At 41.9% G+C, this 16,515-nt stretch overlaps 1 protein-coding gene across 1 annotated transcript in view; it reads left to right on the top strand.

Moving 5' to 3' along the window:
- The window catches only part of LOC143958909 (14-3-3 protein gamma-A), a 59,788-nt gene extending 43,551 nt beyond the window's left edge, over positions 1-16,237 (top strand). Inside the window, exon 2 of the mRNA XM_077467892.1 lies at positions 12,857-16,237. Coding sequence (XP_077324018.1) covers positions 12,857-13,513 — 657 coding nt within the window. The 3' untranslated portion in view covers positions 13,514-16,237. The remainder of the gene's footprint in view (positions 1-12,856) is intronic.
- Positions 16,238-16,515: the final 278 nt, after the last annotated feature.

Below are 16,515 nucleotides of genomic sequence, written 5' to 3'. Positions count from 1 at the left end.
TGTTAATGCACTGTTGCATTACTTCTGCAAATGGTTGCTGTCTTGGGGATCACCCCTGTTGAGGATACCCGGCTATGTGGTGGTGTTTTTCCACACACGTGTGTGTGTGTGTGTGTGTGTGTGTGTGTGTGTGGTGGGGGTTTTATTTTTTATTTTTTTTGTGGGTTTAGTTTCAATAGTTCCCACTTACCATGGTGGATGAAGTTCTTATGCTGTTTTTCTCACCCCTCGTTTGGCACTGCTTGGGGGTGTCCCATTTTGTTAGAGAGGAGCTGTGTCGGTCTGTGAATATAAGAGAAAATAGGATTTTTGTACTACTGCTTTTTGACGTACTGAGTTCTGCTAGAGCAGGCTGTGGGGTTGTAGCCTAGGGACCGCCCCCTGGGTGGAATTAAACGTTCTGAAGTGTTGTATTACAACTTGCCTAGTTAGTTATCTCCAGTGATAGGGCTGACAACCCATTTTGTTAGAGAGGAGCTGTTGGTCGGTGAATTACAGATTAAAGGATTTTACGGTGAGTACAAAAATCCTATTTTTTCATGGGGAGCGACTATTTGGCAACGATTTAGATAAGTACATCCAGATGATTTCTAGTGGAAAGAGTACTCTTTTGCCAGTCAAAAGAAAGTATAAATGTCCCTCATTTTAAATGGACTTTTTCTCCTGCACCAGGGGCTTCCACCTCTAGCCAGTGGCAATGGCCTCCACCATCAGACTCTAGAGGAAGACCTTGGTCAGACCCAGGACCTGAGGCCGCAAATCTGCAAAGCAGAATACTAAAGCCTCCCGAGTCAGTCACAGATGGGACAGATGGGTAATCTCCACAGTATCTCTGGGATACAAACTAGAAGTGTCGTTTTCTGAGATCAAATGTTCCCAAGGATCCAGGGAAAAGGCAATCCCTGTTTAAAGCATTAGACCGATTATTAGCTTGGGGTAATCCATACAGATTCCCACAAGAGCAAGGTTTGGGGTTCTATTCAAACCTGTTTACGGTACCAAAACCAAATGGGGATGTCCGACCCATTTTAAATCTAAGAGTATAAATCGGTTCCTGAAGATCCGCTCTTTTCGCATTGAGTCAATCAACTCGGTAGTCCATCCTACAAGGAGAAGAACTTATGGCATCCATCGACCTCAATCTGCATGTCCCCATATTTCCTGCTCGCCAGAAATTTCTGCTATTCGAAGTAGAACACTTTCAGTTTGTAGCCTTGCCCTTCGGGCTAGCCACAGCACCACGGGTGTTTACAAAGGTACTGGCCCCGTGTCTAGCCAGGCTGAGGGCACAGGGCATAACAGTCTTGGCGTACCTAGACAATCTACTGTTAATAGACCAGTCAATGGCTCGTTTTTGGAGCAGAGTGTGTACGCATTACAACCAGTTACCTGGAAAGTCTGGGTTGAATATTTAGGCCTAGACACAGCCCAGAAAAGGGGTGCTCTTGCCTCCGGCAAAGATCAGCTCCATACAAGAGCTGGTACGGATGGTCAGGTAAAAAAAAAAATCCCTCAATTTTGCCTTTTGCATGAGGTTGTTAGGAAGAATGGTAGCTTCATTCAAAGCGGTTCCCTATGCCCAGTTCCATTCGAGACTATTGCAAAACAGTATCCTCTTTGCTTGGAACAAAACAATGCAAGCTTTGGACTTGCCAATGCAACTATCCCCAACTGTGTCCCAAAGCCTCAGCTAGTTACTAACCTGGATTCTGCTGAAAGGAAAATCATTCAGACCAAATATCTGGAAAGTGGTACCGACAGATCCTCTCAGGCTGGGGAGCAGTACTAGAGAAGACAACTGTCCAGAGACAGTGGTCGAGATCCGAAAGCACCCTGCCCATCAACATCCTAGTGATTCGGTCAGCGTGTCTGGCTTTGAAAACCTGGACCGACGGTGGGGCACCAAGAGTGTCTCAGCTCAGAGGTTAACCATATTTTAACCTGGGCAGAAAAGAATGTCCCATGCCTATCGGCAGTTTTCATCCCGGGAGTAGAGAATTGACAGGAAGACTACTTAAGTTGCCAGCAGTTAATCGCAGTTAAAAGCAGTTAGCCGGCAGCACCAGCATGGCCCAGAAGGTCATGGTGCGCAGAGATCATAAAGATGGCAGTAGAGGGTCCAGGACCCCTCCCACTTAGGCCAGACCTGCTTTCACAGGGGCCGATATCCATCCTACTTTACGAACGCTAAATTTAACGGCCTGGCTATTGAGACCCACTTTCTGAAGAAACGTGGGCTTTCCGGGTCAGTTATTTCAACTTTGATTAATGCAAGAAAGCCAGCTTCCAGAACTATACATTATAGAAAAAAATAAAGTGCAGCGCTTGTTCAATAAATGATTAAATAATCGCACAAGTGAAACATGCAAAAATGGTGACAATCCGAAACCAAAATAAAGTGTAATTTAAACGAAATCAATATTAACATGTAAATGTGCAATAAAAAAATTATAAAAATGAATTCATATGCAAGTCCATAAATCATAAATAAATGTCCATAGAAATGTATAAAAAAAATTCAACATATGCGATCGCCATTTAAAACCACATACAGATTTTTTTTTTTTATCTGCTAGCAATTTTATTTTTCATTCAGCGCTGTTTTGTATTTTAAACGCTATCTGTACATTGGAGACTCGATGGAGTCCTTTTTACAGCATCTGACTTTATGCAAAGAAGAATTTTTTTGGTGTTAAAACGTATTACACGATTCAGAGCACTTTTTTTTATTTTGCATGAGCCTTCACGCTGGCAAATATTTGGGAAGTTTGCGGTGTGGTGTTCAGCTGGTTTTTGTTTAAGTTTAGCCGAGTGCGGATATTTACCTACCTATATATTAGAGTTTAGAAGGCTTATGTTTCCTGATGTGATTCCCAAGGGTCGGCACCCTCGGTGAGATATCATAGGCAGAATTCTTTCCTTTCTGCAATTGGGCTTAGAGATGACATTGGCCCTGAGTACTATTAAGGGCCAAGTCTCAGCCTTATCAATTTTATTTCAGACTGCTTGCTGCGCTTTTAGTCTGGGGTTTTGTGCAAGGGGTGATGCAGTTAAATCACCTTTTAAAACCTTGGGACTTGAATTTAGTTTTTGTTGACATTACAAAGACAGCCATTTGAACCATTACAGCATATTCCCTTAGTCCTGACTAGGAAGCTGATATTTGTGGTTGCTATATCCTCAGCAAGGAGGGTTTCAGAATTGGCAGCTTTTTTTCTTGTAAAGAGCCATATTTGATTATTCATGAGGATAGAGTGGTGTTGCGCCCTCGTCCAGGTTTATTGCCAAAGGTGGTTTCAGGCTTTCATCTGAAGATATTGTCCTGCCATCATTTTTCCCAAAATCGGGTTCCAGGGAAGAAGTCATTACATTGTCTTGATGTAGTGAGAGCAGTGAAGATCTATTTAAAAAAATAAAATAAAAATGCTCAGATTTGTAAGACTGATGTCTTATTTATTCTGCCAGAAGGTCCTAAAAGGACAGGCAACGTTGAAATCCACTGTCTCCAAGTGGATTTGGATGGTTATTATTCAAACTTATGATTTAAAAAGGGTAAGATTCTCTCCAAGTCAAGGTGCAATCTACCAGAGCATTTGGTGCTTCTTGGGCAGTGCGTCACCAGGCCTCCATGGTTTACATCTGCAAGGCTGCAACTTGGTCTTCAGTACATACATTCACCAAATTTTATCAAATTCATGTAGGCAAGAATGAGGATATTGCCTTCGGGAGCAGTATGCTGCAAGCTGCAGACAGGTACTCTGATGGGCTGTAAGTACTACAGCTCACAACGGACCTGCAACGGACCTTCTCTGTAGCAAAAAGAATGGCAGTGCGTTACCCCTTTTGAGGAGAGCCTTCTTAAAAAAAAAATGGTCGGTTCCTCTGGTCATTCAGTGTCAGCAGTGGTGCTGAGGCGCCTGACTTGGCTAAAATGCTGGTCTGCGGACCAGGCTTTTTTTTTTTTTTTTTTTTTTTTTTTTAAAAAGCCTTGGTGAGCGGCTCTTTGGAGCCTCATTGGATGACATTATTAAGAATGTCACAGGTGGGAAGAGTACTTTGCTCCCACAGGCCAGGAAGACTAAAGAGCCACGCCGCAGGCAAGGGCCTTCATTTTCCGCTCAAGAGGCTTTTTCTTCCATCCGGGACTTCGGCTAAACGCTCCCAGTCTGACAGGATGACCTCTGAGGGACAAAACCGTGTCTGAAACCTCAAGCCTGTGATCAAAAATGCTACCGCATGAAGGTTTAGCCCCGCCCATCTTCGGGAGTTTGCACCCCAGTAGGCCTCTCTGCTATCTGAACAATGGGTCTGCGAACTGATTTCCTCTGTTTACAAGATTGTTCCTCTCTTGGCCACCAAACAGATTCTTCCCCTCCAGCATACCCTTACTCCCGGCTCCCCGGGAGACCCTATTGGGGCCGGTAAGGGACCTGCTAAGCCGCGGGGTGATAGTGCCTGTTCTGGAGTCGGAAAGGTTCCAGAGCTTCTACTCCAATCTGTTTGGACGTACCCCCTTCCTTTTTGGGGACTACAATCTTGGACCCAATTGCTTTGTAAAAGTACAGAGGTTCAGAATGGAATCGGTTCGCTCATTAGTTGCTGCACTCCATTAAGGGGACTCCTGGCGTCTTTGGACATCCAGGATGCATACCTGCACATGCCTATATGCCTTCGGCATCAAAAATGTATACGTTTTGGCAGTCGGAAGCCCATTACCAATTTGTGGCTTTTCCCTTTGGCCTGGCATCAGCACCCCGAGTCTTTACCAAAGTATTGACTCCAATTTTGGTGTTGTTGACAACGCGGGAACGCGATCGTAGGTTACCTAGACTATCTCCTCCGAACATTTTCCGGCTCAGAATTAAAGGAGGATGTGGTGATCGCCATGCAAACCCTGCAGGAATTTGTGTGGCTGTTGAACCTCAGTCTGTGCTCATACCGACTCAGCGCTTGAAGTTCCTAGGATTACTGCTGGACTCCATGGAAGCGAGAGTTTTTCTCCCTTCAGACAAACTGCAGGCTCTCCGAACTGTGGTAAAACTATTCTGCATGCGAGTCCTGGGCCTCATGGTGGCCTCTTTCGAGGCGGTACCGTGCGCCCAGTTTCACACCAGAGTCTTGCAGAAGGAGATATTGACAAAATAAGAAAAATCTTCGTTATCCCTGGATTGACAGATTCGGGTGAGCCATTCAGGGACTCCCTGCTCCGGTGGCTGAGGTCCCCGGCACTTCGGACCGGGAAGTCGTTCCTACCTCTACATTGGACGGTGATCACAACGGATGCCAGCCTGACCAGCTGGGGTGGAGTGCTGGGAGTACAGTCAACCCAGGGCCTCTGGTCGGAGGAGGAATCCAAGTTGCAGATCAATGTGCTCAAACGTCCAGCAATCAGGCAATGCCTCTCCACATGGTCGATGAGACTACAAAGGCATCCGATCAGGATCCAGTCAGACAACTCCATGGCTGTGGCATATGTCAACCATCAAGGAGGAACGATAAGCTTGGCTGCAGCACGGGAGGTCACTTACATCCTTCAGTGGGCAGAGCGACATGTACCGGCCTTGTCGGCCATTTACAGGAGTAGAAAACTGGCAGGTGGACTACTTAAGGTGCCAGATGCTGGACCCAGGAGAATAGGTGTTGCATCCGGAGGTGTTCAGGCTACTGTGCCTGCGGCGGGGCACACCAGATGTGGATCTTCTAGCCTCCCGTCTCAATTGTAAGGTGCTGAGATACGTATCCAGGTCAAGAGATCCCTGGGCAGACGCGCTGGTGGCTCTGTGGGGTCAGTGCCGACTGATCTACGCCTTTCCTCAACTAAAACAATTACCACATCTGCTCCGCAGAGCTAGTACGCCTGGTTGCAGACTCTCCCTGGCAACTGCTGTTACGAGAGGACCTTCTGTGTCAAGGTCCGATTCTCCATCCTGCTTTACCATTGCTGGTTTTAATGGCATGGCTGTTGAGAGCCAGGTGCTAAGGAACCGGGGCCTGTCGGACTCTGTGATTTCAACTATGTTGAGCATGAAAATCTTCTCGGAAGATATACCCTCGTCCCTGGAAGGCCTACATCTTCATGTGTGAGAAAGGGTGGCGTCCCCGCCCCCAAAGACCCCTGGCATTTCATTCGCTAGTGAGCACTTTTATTCAAGGGGGTCCGGCGTGTAGTTCCTCCAGTACGTCCACCTTTACCCCCGTGGGATCTGAACCTGGTGTTATCGGTGCTTCAGAAACCACCGTTTGAGAACATCAGGGAAATTCCCTTGTTGACTCTTTCTCAAAGTGGTCTTCCTAGTGGCAATTGCATCAGCCAGGAGTATTTCGGAACTGGCGGCCTTGTCTTGCAAGTCGCCCTATCTGGTTATCCATAAGGTTAAGGTGGTTGTGCGTCCGCAACCTTCTTTTCTGCCGAAGGTGGTTTTGGCATTTCACATCAATGAAGACATTGTTACCATCTGTGTCCTAAACCGACACATCCTAAGGAGGTGGCCCTTCATTCCCTGGACGTGGTCCGTGCTCTAGCCAGTCACATTTGACTTTATTTGAAAGGGGCTCCTTTATAATCTGGTCCTTCTGTCTGCTAGTGACCACCTTCAGACTGCTAAAACGAAAACGCTGGACCCTCTGCTGATCCACCATATATAAAATGTCCTCTGAAAGTAGAATAGTTCAGATGGATTTTGATCTGTGTGCATTACATTAACCCCTGAAATTGTATTTTCTTCTTATTGTGCAGATTTACCCAATGGGTAGCATTGCTTGTAAGTTTTATCTCCACATTGTGGAACCTTATTATGGGGTACTTGGACGACCACTTGTAGAGGGAGCAGTTGGCACAGGTTGTGTGTTTTTGAACAGGGACCTGACTCTTTGCAGCGGTACATGTGGGTCTTAAATCTTCAGAAGTTGCTGCTGGAAATTGCTTACTATTTGAAATATCTAAATCATGTCCTGGACATTGCTCAGGTCAATGTACTTTTAGAGCAGAAACAAGCTTATCGAATGCCAAAAGCATAAATGGAATATGTTTCATCTTACTAATCAGATGTTATGGTTGCATTATTTTCCGGTTTTGAGATTTTTGTTTTCCTCTCACCTCCAGGATTTGACCATTGACACACTTCTGGTTTTAGGATATATCCTCTTTCTATGGAAGCTCAGACAGTAGCACTGTCTAGATGGACTGTAGATATAGAGAGACTTTATATAAGTGACTAGCAAAGTGCCGTTTAAGGATAAAGCCTATTTATAACATTTTGTTTACAAGTTAAAATCAGTAAAGTGTGTGTGTATGTATGTATATGTGTGTGTGTATATATATATATATATATATATATATATATATATATATATATATATATATATATATATATATATATATATATATATATATATATATATATTTATTTATTTATTTATTTATTTATTTTCTCATCAGAGACCCTAGAGAATAAAATGGAGATCATTGCAATTAGGGCTGCAACTAACGATTAATTTCATAATCGATCAGTTGGCTGATTATTTTCGATGAATCGGTTAATGACCTTAAAAAAAAAAAGTGGGTCAAATTGACGTTCATTTTCAACCAGTGACGGGAAAATTTTGAAATAGAAAACTTCTTAGTCAAAGGAAATTTCAGACAGTGTATGTGGTTTTTCGTTCAGATATTAAATTCATTTTAAAAACTAGTGAAAATTTCACACAAAATTCTTTCATTCAGCGAATGTACAAAGATTTTTTTGTCTGAATATTCTCATCCAAAAATTGATCTGTGTGACCAGCATAAGGCTCGATACACCCCTATGCAGTTTGCTTTTGATCTGTTTCTGCAGTGCCTTTTGCTGTGCGTTTTGATTTTTGCGCACGTGATTTTACTGCAATTTGCATTTTTTCATTTTTTTTGGGCAGATTAAAACACAAATTGCTGCAAAAACGCATTAATTCTTTTCTGCAGCTTCTCCAATGAAGTATATTGAACCAATAAAGCACCATTTTGTGTTAAAAGCCCCCGACCCTTTCAGATGTGAACGTGTCCCATAGGAAACCATGTAAATGAACTGTAGTGCATTTCTGCAAAAAACACATAGATGTGAACCAGATCTAACACGTTTAGTAACATATTGGGGTTAAAAAAAGTAGAAAAAGCAGATAATCACTACTGAAAGTAATATTTACAGTAGCGATTATTTGCTCTTTGTACTATAAAGGGCTCATTTTAGTTTTTGTTACTAGCCGATCGATTATGAAAATCGTAATCTATTAATTTCATAATCGATTAGTTGTTTCAGCCCTAGTTGCAATACTTTGTCACGCCGTATTTGCACATCAGTGTTTACTTTTTATTTGAAAAGATGTACTTTTTTCCCCCCCCCCCCCAAAAAAAAAGTTAGCCTGATTTTTATAATGTAAAGCTATTACGAGTAAATTGATACCCAACATGTCACACTTTAAAATTGCGCACACTCGTGAAATGGCAACTAACTACGGTTAGGGCTGCACCGAAATTTCAGCCGCTGAAACATATCACCCAAAAATTTGTCTTTTCGGCATATTGCCAAAAGGAAAATCTTGCCAATAATGGGGGTGGGGCCTGGGCTGCCCATTACGGGGCCATTTTCCTGGCTAGTCTCCCTCCCCACATCAGAGCACCGATCTCCGTGTGTCACGGAGCTGTGAATTGAATTGCCCAGGCGGCTGCAGTAACAACGTCCCACCTCCTGTGACAGGCGGCACACTGATCCAATGGCGGGACATTGAATCAGCATGTGATTTACAGGAGGTGGCACATTTTTACTGCAGCCACACCACTCTGTGACACACGGAGGTCGGTGCTCTGATCTGGGCACGGGTGAGGCTGCATTCAGACACTGGTAAGCTGCATGAGGGGAAAAGCTCTTGACCAGGGCAAGCTTTAATGCAGAGTTTTGTCCACAGCTAATCCACAGGTTTTATGTGCTACTGCATCTTGAAGAGTCATGAATGTAGCCATGCTATATAAAACCAGGTCACAGGCCAAAGGCTGTACTCCCTTTTATTGGCCATATAAAAACAATAATCTTGATTTTGACCCACCTAGGTTTTTATCACCATGTGATAGAATGGGGAAGGGTTAAGTTGTTGGTAGTAGAGGTAACGATACGATCATTTCCAATAGATGTCTGTTGGAACGGAACAGGGCTGCTTGGGACAAGTTCACACCAAATGCAGTTCCGTGTGCCTTTTTTTTTTTTTTTTTTTTTTCTTGCACAAAATGCATGCAGAGTGTTTTCCATGTATTCCAGTGGCTCTAGTTCACACCATGCAGTCAAGTTTCTGCACCGGAAACTGACTTCATGGTGTGAACTAGAGCCATTGGAATACATGGAAAACACTGCGTGCATTTTTTTTTTTTTTTTTTCAGGCAGGCTGCATCTGAGGGGAACTGGTGAGGCTGCATTGATCTTGTGTACCATGTCTGCAGTCTGACCATCTCATGTACCATGTCTGCAGTCTCCAGGTGGCCGCCGCTCCGGAGCTAGGCTGAATGCTCCACAGATCGTGTGGCGACCTGTTCGTATCACGGATTGGTGACGATCCGTTGCACCCCTAATGTCTGCATTCTGACCATCTCCATTTTTTAAAAACTGTAATTTTCAGTTTTCAACCTAGTGTATTTTTAAATTTCGGTATCTAGTTCGGCACCAAAAAGCCCATTCGGTGCACCCCTAACAACGGTACTTAGAAAATCTCCATAGGTGATGTTTTAAAAATTTCTACAGGTTAACAGTTTAGCGTTACAGAGGAGGTCTTGTGCTAGAATTCTCGCTCTGATGGTCAGTGATACCTCACATGTGGTTTGAACACTGTTTACTGCTTCTGCATGTGACCTTTAAAAAAACGGGAGCTTTAAAAAAAAAAATCTCTTTCCGTATATACTCGAGTATAGGTCGATCCGAATATAAGCCAAGGCCCCTAATTTACCACAAAAAAATGGGAAAACTTATTGACTCGTGTATAAGCCGAGGGTGAGACATGCAGCAGCTACTGTTACATTCCTGTGTCCCGTCCATGCCTGTGTCCCGTCCATGCCTGTGTCCCGTCCATGCCTGTGTCCCGTCCATGCCTGTGTCCCGTCCATGCCTGTGTCCCGTCCATGCCTGTGTCCCGTCCATGCCTGTGTCCCGTCCATGCCTGTGTCCCGTCCATGCCTGTGTCCCGTCCATGCCTGTGTCCCGTCCATGCCTGTGTCCCGTCCATGCCTGTGTCCCGTCCATGCCTGTGTCCATCGCAGCCTACCTGTCTCTTTGCCTTCTGCAGCCTCTGTGTGCCATGCCGCGCCGCACCTCTCCTCCTCGTCTGACAGACGGCGGCCATTCCACTGTTCAAAAGCCGCGCCTCTCTGACTGTGATAGGCGGAACACTCAATTTCCCAGCAGTCAGTGTTCCGCCTATCACGGACATCCTCTCATCCTCGTCCGTAGTATGAGAATGAGCGGATGTCCGTGATAGGCGGAACACTGACTGCTGGGAAATTGAGTGTTCCGCCTATCAGACAGGGAGGTGCGGCTTTTGAATAGTGGAATGGTCGCCGATCTGCGTGACTCGAGTATAAGCCGAGGGGGGCATTTTCAGCCTAAAAAAAGGGGCTGAAAATCTAGGCTTATACTCGAGTATATACGGTATTTTACTTTTTATTTTTACTGTCCCTTTAAAAAAAAAAAAAAAACATTTTGGATCACTTGTATTGCTATTACAAGGAATTTAAGCATCCCCTGTAATAGAAATAAGCAGGACAGGTCCTCTTTATTGCAAGATCTGGGGTCAATTGGATCTCATTTACACGTAAAGCTTAATGTACACAGGATGGTTTAAAACCTCTCCTGAATGATTTCATTTGATAGTTCGTTTTAGAAGATTTCAAAAAAAAAAAAAAATCAAATTGTCAAAAATGAAAAGTGCCTGTAAAAGAAATGCAGCTTAATGCGAGTTACTGCTTTTACAAGCTGTTGCAGGCATTTGTTTCAAATGCCTCTAAACGTCTGTCCTGAACGTCCTTTTTTTATTTTTTTTTTCCTCTTTACTCAACTGCTTATAAACAACCCTGTGTACATGTACTGATGAGATCAGAGGAGAGTCCAAGGGCAGCTGAAAATACCCAACTGCTCCTAAATGGCTGTTTTACCAGCAGCAGTATACGTGAAGCTTAAAGAGGAAGTTAAACCCTGATGAGTTTATTTCCTCTTTCATTCCCTGCAAAGGCAAAGCATAATGGACTACTATGCATCGCATTGTAATCCATTATGTGTCACTTACCTGACACCGGAGCCAGCGAAGTCATCGGTGTCCCCTGTAGTCCGACGCATCCATCTTCTCGTGGGTCTCGCTGCTCCGCCGCTGTCATTCGGCAAAGCCACGATGACGTCACTCACGCGCATGCGCACGGTGCCACGCTCTGTGTGCCGCTGTCTACGCTGCCTGTCTTTTTTGGCAAATATCTCCTAAACCGTGTAGGTTTAGGAGATATTTCTTGGACCTACAGGTAAGCCTTAATCTAGGCTTACCTGTAGGTCAAAATGTGTTTGTAATGATTTACAACCACTTTAAAAAGCTAAAAAAAAAGTAATTTTACACACACAAAGGGCCCATTAAGGGCGGATGTGACATTTTGATGTTGCTCCAGTCCTCCAAGGGCATAGGGTTAAATGGGGGGCCATCTTACCCACCCGTCCATCACATTGTATCGTTTTCGCTCCGGTAAGTGGGGAAAACTACCGGGGTGGTGGCGCACCTCTCCCACCACCCATAAGTCATCCCATGACGAATCTGACACCGTATTGGAGCTGCTCGATTATGGCTAAAAAAAAATCACAATTTTTCTTAGAATAAAGATGATACTCGCGGCTTAACATCTTTACTGTTTGTGGTTTTTGTTTGTTTTTTTTGTTTAACCGCTTAAGCCCCGGACCATTTGGCTGACCAAAGACCAGACCACTTTTTGTAATTCAGCACTGCATTGCTTTAACAGACAATCTCACCGTCATGCGACGTGGCTCCCAAACAAAATTGACTTTTTTTTTTTTCCCCCACAAATGTCTTTCTTTTGGTGGTATTTCATCACCTCTGCGGTTTTTATTTTTTGTGTTTTATAAACAAAAAAGTATTAATTTTGAGAAACTTTTTTTTATTTTTATTTTTTTTGCTGTAATAAATATCCCCAAAAAGATATAAACTTCTTTTTTTTTTTTTTTACCCTCAGTTTAGGCCAATACGTATTCTATATATTTTGGGTAAAAAAAATTGCATATATTGGTTTGCACAAAAGTTAGTCTACAAAATAGGGGTAGTTTTTATGGCATTTTTATTTATTGTAATGGCGGCAATCAGCAGTTTTTATCGTGACTGCGACATTACGGTGGACACGTTGGACAATTTTGACAGTTTTGGGACCAATCTAACCCCAAGTGACACTTTATGGGGACCAGAGACATTATTGCAGTGATCAATGCTAAAAAAAATACACTGAATGTATAAATGTCACTGGCAGGGAGGAGGTTAACACTAGGGGACGACCAAAGGGTTAGCCCCGTTCCTTGGGTGTGTTCTAGCTGTGGGAAGGCTGAGCTTACTGGGTCAACACAAAGATCGTTGTTCCTGATCACTAGGAACAGCAGTTCTCCATGTTTTCCCCTGTCAGAACGGGGATCCGTCTTGTTTTACATAGGCAGATTCTCTCCCTTTCCCTCTGTCCAAGGCACAGAAAACATTTGGCCTAGCTTCCCACTTTCAATAATTTAAGGCATTTGAACGCAATATTTTTAAGTTTTTTCAGAATGTCAGTTTACTTTTTGATATTCATTCATATTTTATATATTACCAGGTGACGGAGTTGAACGACCCTCTTTCAAATGAGGAAAGGAACCTGTTGTCGGTTGCATACAAGAATGTTGTTGGAGCCCGTCGCTCCTCATGGAGAGTGATAAGCAGTATTGAGCAGAAGACCTCTGCTGATGGCAATGAAAAGAAAATAGAAATGGTTCGTGCCTACCGTGAAAAAATTGAAAAAGAATTAGAAGCAGTATGTCAAGATGTGTTGAGCCTCTTAGATAATTTCCTCATCAAAAATTGTAGTGAAACACAGTATGAAAGCAAAGTGTTTTACTTGAAAATGAAAGGCGATTATTACCGATACTTGGCAGAAGTTGCCACTGGAGAAAAGAGAGCAGCAGTGGTTGAATCTTCAGAGAAGGCTTACAGTGAGGCTCACGAGATTAGCAAGGAACACATGCAACCTACTCATCCTATACGGCTGGGCTTGGCACTCAACTATTCTGTGTTCTACTATGAGATCCAGAATGCCCCTGAACAGGCTTGCCATCTAGCTAAGACCGCCTTTGACGATGCTATTGCAGAGCTGGATACGCTGAATGAGGACTCCTACAAGGACTCTACACTTATCATGCAACTCCTACGTGACAACCTAACACTCTGGACAAGTGATCAGCAAGATGATGATGGTGGAGAAGGGAATAATTAAAACCACCTGATAGACTGGCAGCCGCACGCTGATGCTACTACCGCAGTCTTTATTTTTTTTCCCACAAGTGGGGGGTTGAGGGTGGGGGAGGGCAAGGAAGGGACAACCTCTCCAGGGAAGACCCTACCACCTGTCTTTGATTGCCTCTTCGACATTTTGCCAAAACACCACGAGTGGAAAGTTAGACTGGCTGTGCTAGTATGGAATGGCAGCCTAACACTGGCACATGGACTGTTCTGTAGTTAATAAAAGTGGAGCTGTTTTTATTTTAAGTTATCGCTAGACATATTTAGAAAGAGATTTAAGAATAGGAATAACTTGAATGGAATGCCTTTTTAATAGTTTTGTGGTTCCAGTAAGTTATTTTATATTTATATTTTTAGCTGTATGCATGTCTTGCCCTTCATGCTTTATTCATATTTATTTAGTGTGTTGTGTACTTTGTACACTGCAACTATTAACCTAATTTACACAGAATTCTACAGCAACAATTTTAAATAAAACCCCTACTAACTTATTCTTTACTCTGCCAGCAATAGAATAACTTAACAGCACTTCAATTGGCCATCAGTGATTTTGCGTCTTTCAAAAAAAAAAAAAAAATCCAATTTAAACTGTTGATGACTTTGGGTATAGATCTGGTAGCTTGTGGGTTCAAAATTAAGTTCAGATGGACTTTAAATCTCTTTATCTAGCGTAACGCATACCATTTTAGATGTTCTTGCAGTCCTAAAACAGTATAGTTTTCATAGTGGTGGTTGTTTTTTGTTTTTTCCCTGCTAATTTATTCTTGCTCAACCATAGCTTGGTTGATAGCTGGCCCTTTCGACCTTTAAAGAATCCCAAATTGCATCAAGAGTATTAAAAAAAAAAAAAAAAAAAAAAAAATCTGTACTGAGTTGTTTTAGGAATGAGTGCCTCAGGTAATATTTGGTCCTGCAATTATTGTGGGGCACAAAAAATGTAACTGAAAACAAATGACCCCTATAAGCTCCATTCTCCACTTCGAAACACTCGTTTGTACAAAAAGTATGCAGTGTACTTTTTTTGTTGGAGTATTCTAGAGCATTTAACTGTAGCATTTTAAACACAATCGTGTTTTTTAGTTTCCTTGGCTATAAAATACCAGGAAAATTGACGGAATCAAATGGAATTGAGTATTACATATAAATGGAATAAAAATTTAACTTTTTTCTGTATAAAAAAAATTCTTTTATTCCCAATTTCCCACTAATCCTTTGAGAAGGAATCCCCAACCATAGATTAATTGTTTTAATTTTGTTAGGATTTCATTACATCTGCTACTGTATGTGGAAGGGTAGTTAATCTAGCATTTTACCATGCATTGTGTCTTTTGGCATGCATTAAAAGGATAACTCCTGTTAGAAACCTGCTTTGTGTAATTTTCTGGTTTGATACATGCAACCAAAGTTCTAAACGTTCTAGTTTAGAAGTATTTAAAAGGAAACTGTATAGGAAGATTTTTGTTTCTTTTTCTTTTTTTTTTTTTTTTTTTATTGCATATATATCATTTTTAAGCCATAGGTAACTACAGGACATGTGACAAAATTTTAGCTGATGCAACTTTCATTCAGACTTAATGAGTTATGCTTACTATAGCAGTGATAGAGTAGTGCAATTGAAGCCAATATTTGAACCAGATGCCTAAATGAGTCTAATACCTCCCTAGTATGGATTGGCTAATCAATTGCTAATTTACAGTTTTTTTTCCTTTTCTGTCCCCTAATGTCTATCCAGTGATCAGTGTTAAATTTACTTGTCCCATGTGGAAGTAATTTACTGGAATTACATGAACTATTTTACTTTTCTTGGCTGCTATAAAACCTTAAAGATCTTAAGAGGGCTCCAATGCGAAGGATGATGAGTAGGTTCTAAGCAGCATTTTTTTTTTTTTTTTTTTTGCACTTGCCTATTTAACAGTTTTTCCAATGAAATGACTACCGCTGCATTAATCTCAATACAATATTGTGCATGCTAGTGTTGTATTTCTATAACGTAGCTTGAAATTAAATTATACAGTAGATGTTATGTATTCCTATGGCAAGCCAACTACTCTTCAATTTCATTGCCTTTATTTTTAAGAAGCAACGAAAATAATTTTCTCCATTGGAAAGCGAGAGTTAAAGGTAGACTACGTTCTACAAAACTGTAATCACTTATTGGTCTGTAATGGATGTTGCTATTGTGACATGCAGATATCTAATTTTTGGTCTTAAAAAGAGAAAAAAAAAAAAAAATACTACAAAAAAGAATAAAAAAAAATTAAAATGTATTAAAAAAAATAAAAAATTGGGTAGATGGGACACGGGCGGGATCCTAAACACCAGTTTTAGCCTAACCTCAATGTCTGGTGTTAGTCATGGTGAAATTCTAATTATTAATGTGTAGGACAATTGCTGTTTTTGAATAAGCCTATGTTTGTGCTTCTGTCATTGTAATGCAGTGAATTATTTAAGGTCAGATCAGTGGATTATCATTTTTGTTTCATTTTTATTTTAAACAAACTCCGTGTTTCAGTACAGATTTATTTTTTTTTCCTTTTTTTATTTTTTCTTTCTTTTTTTTTTTTTTTTCTTTCGGCACACGGACCATTTCTAGCAGTTTTCCTCAGTGATGGAATATCATGAATGTGATTCATTATGTAACTGTCGCACATTGAGCAAATAAACTTACAGATCTGATGTGGGTGCTGCTTCAAAGTAATGTCTGTTGTTTTTCTTCAGTGTCCATCATGCAGTCTTCCTTTCAGACTTTCCTTTTTTGCACCCTCGTGCATTCCTCCCCAAATCTTTTATGCGCCTGTGCAGTAGCTTTTTGTAGGGTTCTATGGGAAACTATTTAAATTACCACACAATATTGTCAGTGCACAGATCCGCAGTGACATGTAAAGCAATCCAGGAGTCTAGGGTAAATGCTTCTGGGGAGGTGGCTAGGTAAACACAGTTGTACTTTGAGAGTGCAGCTATTCTTTTAGAACCAAT

The sequence above is a fragment of the Lithobates pipiens genome, unplaced genomic scaffold (assembly GCF_037356315.1).
Source record: "Lithobates pipiens isolate NorthernLeopardFrog02 unplaced genomic scaffold, aLitPip1_a1.2 Scaffold_64, whole genome shotgun sequence".
Taxonomy (NCBI): domain Eukaryota; kingdom Metazoa; phylum Chordata; class Amphibia; order Anura; family Ranidae; genus Lithobates; species Lithobates pipiens.
The sequence above is the reverse complement of the archived record's forward strand: the minus strand, read 5'-3'. Positions and strand labels throughout refer to the sequence as shown.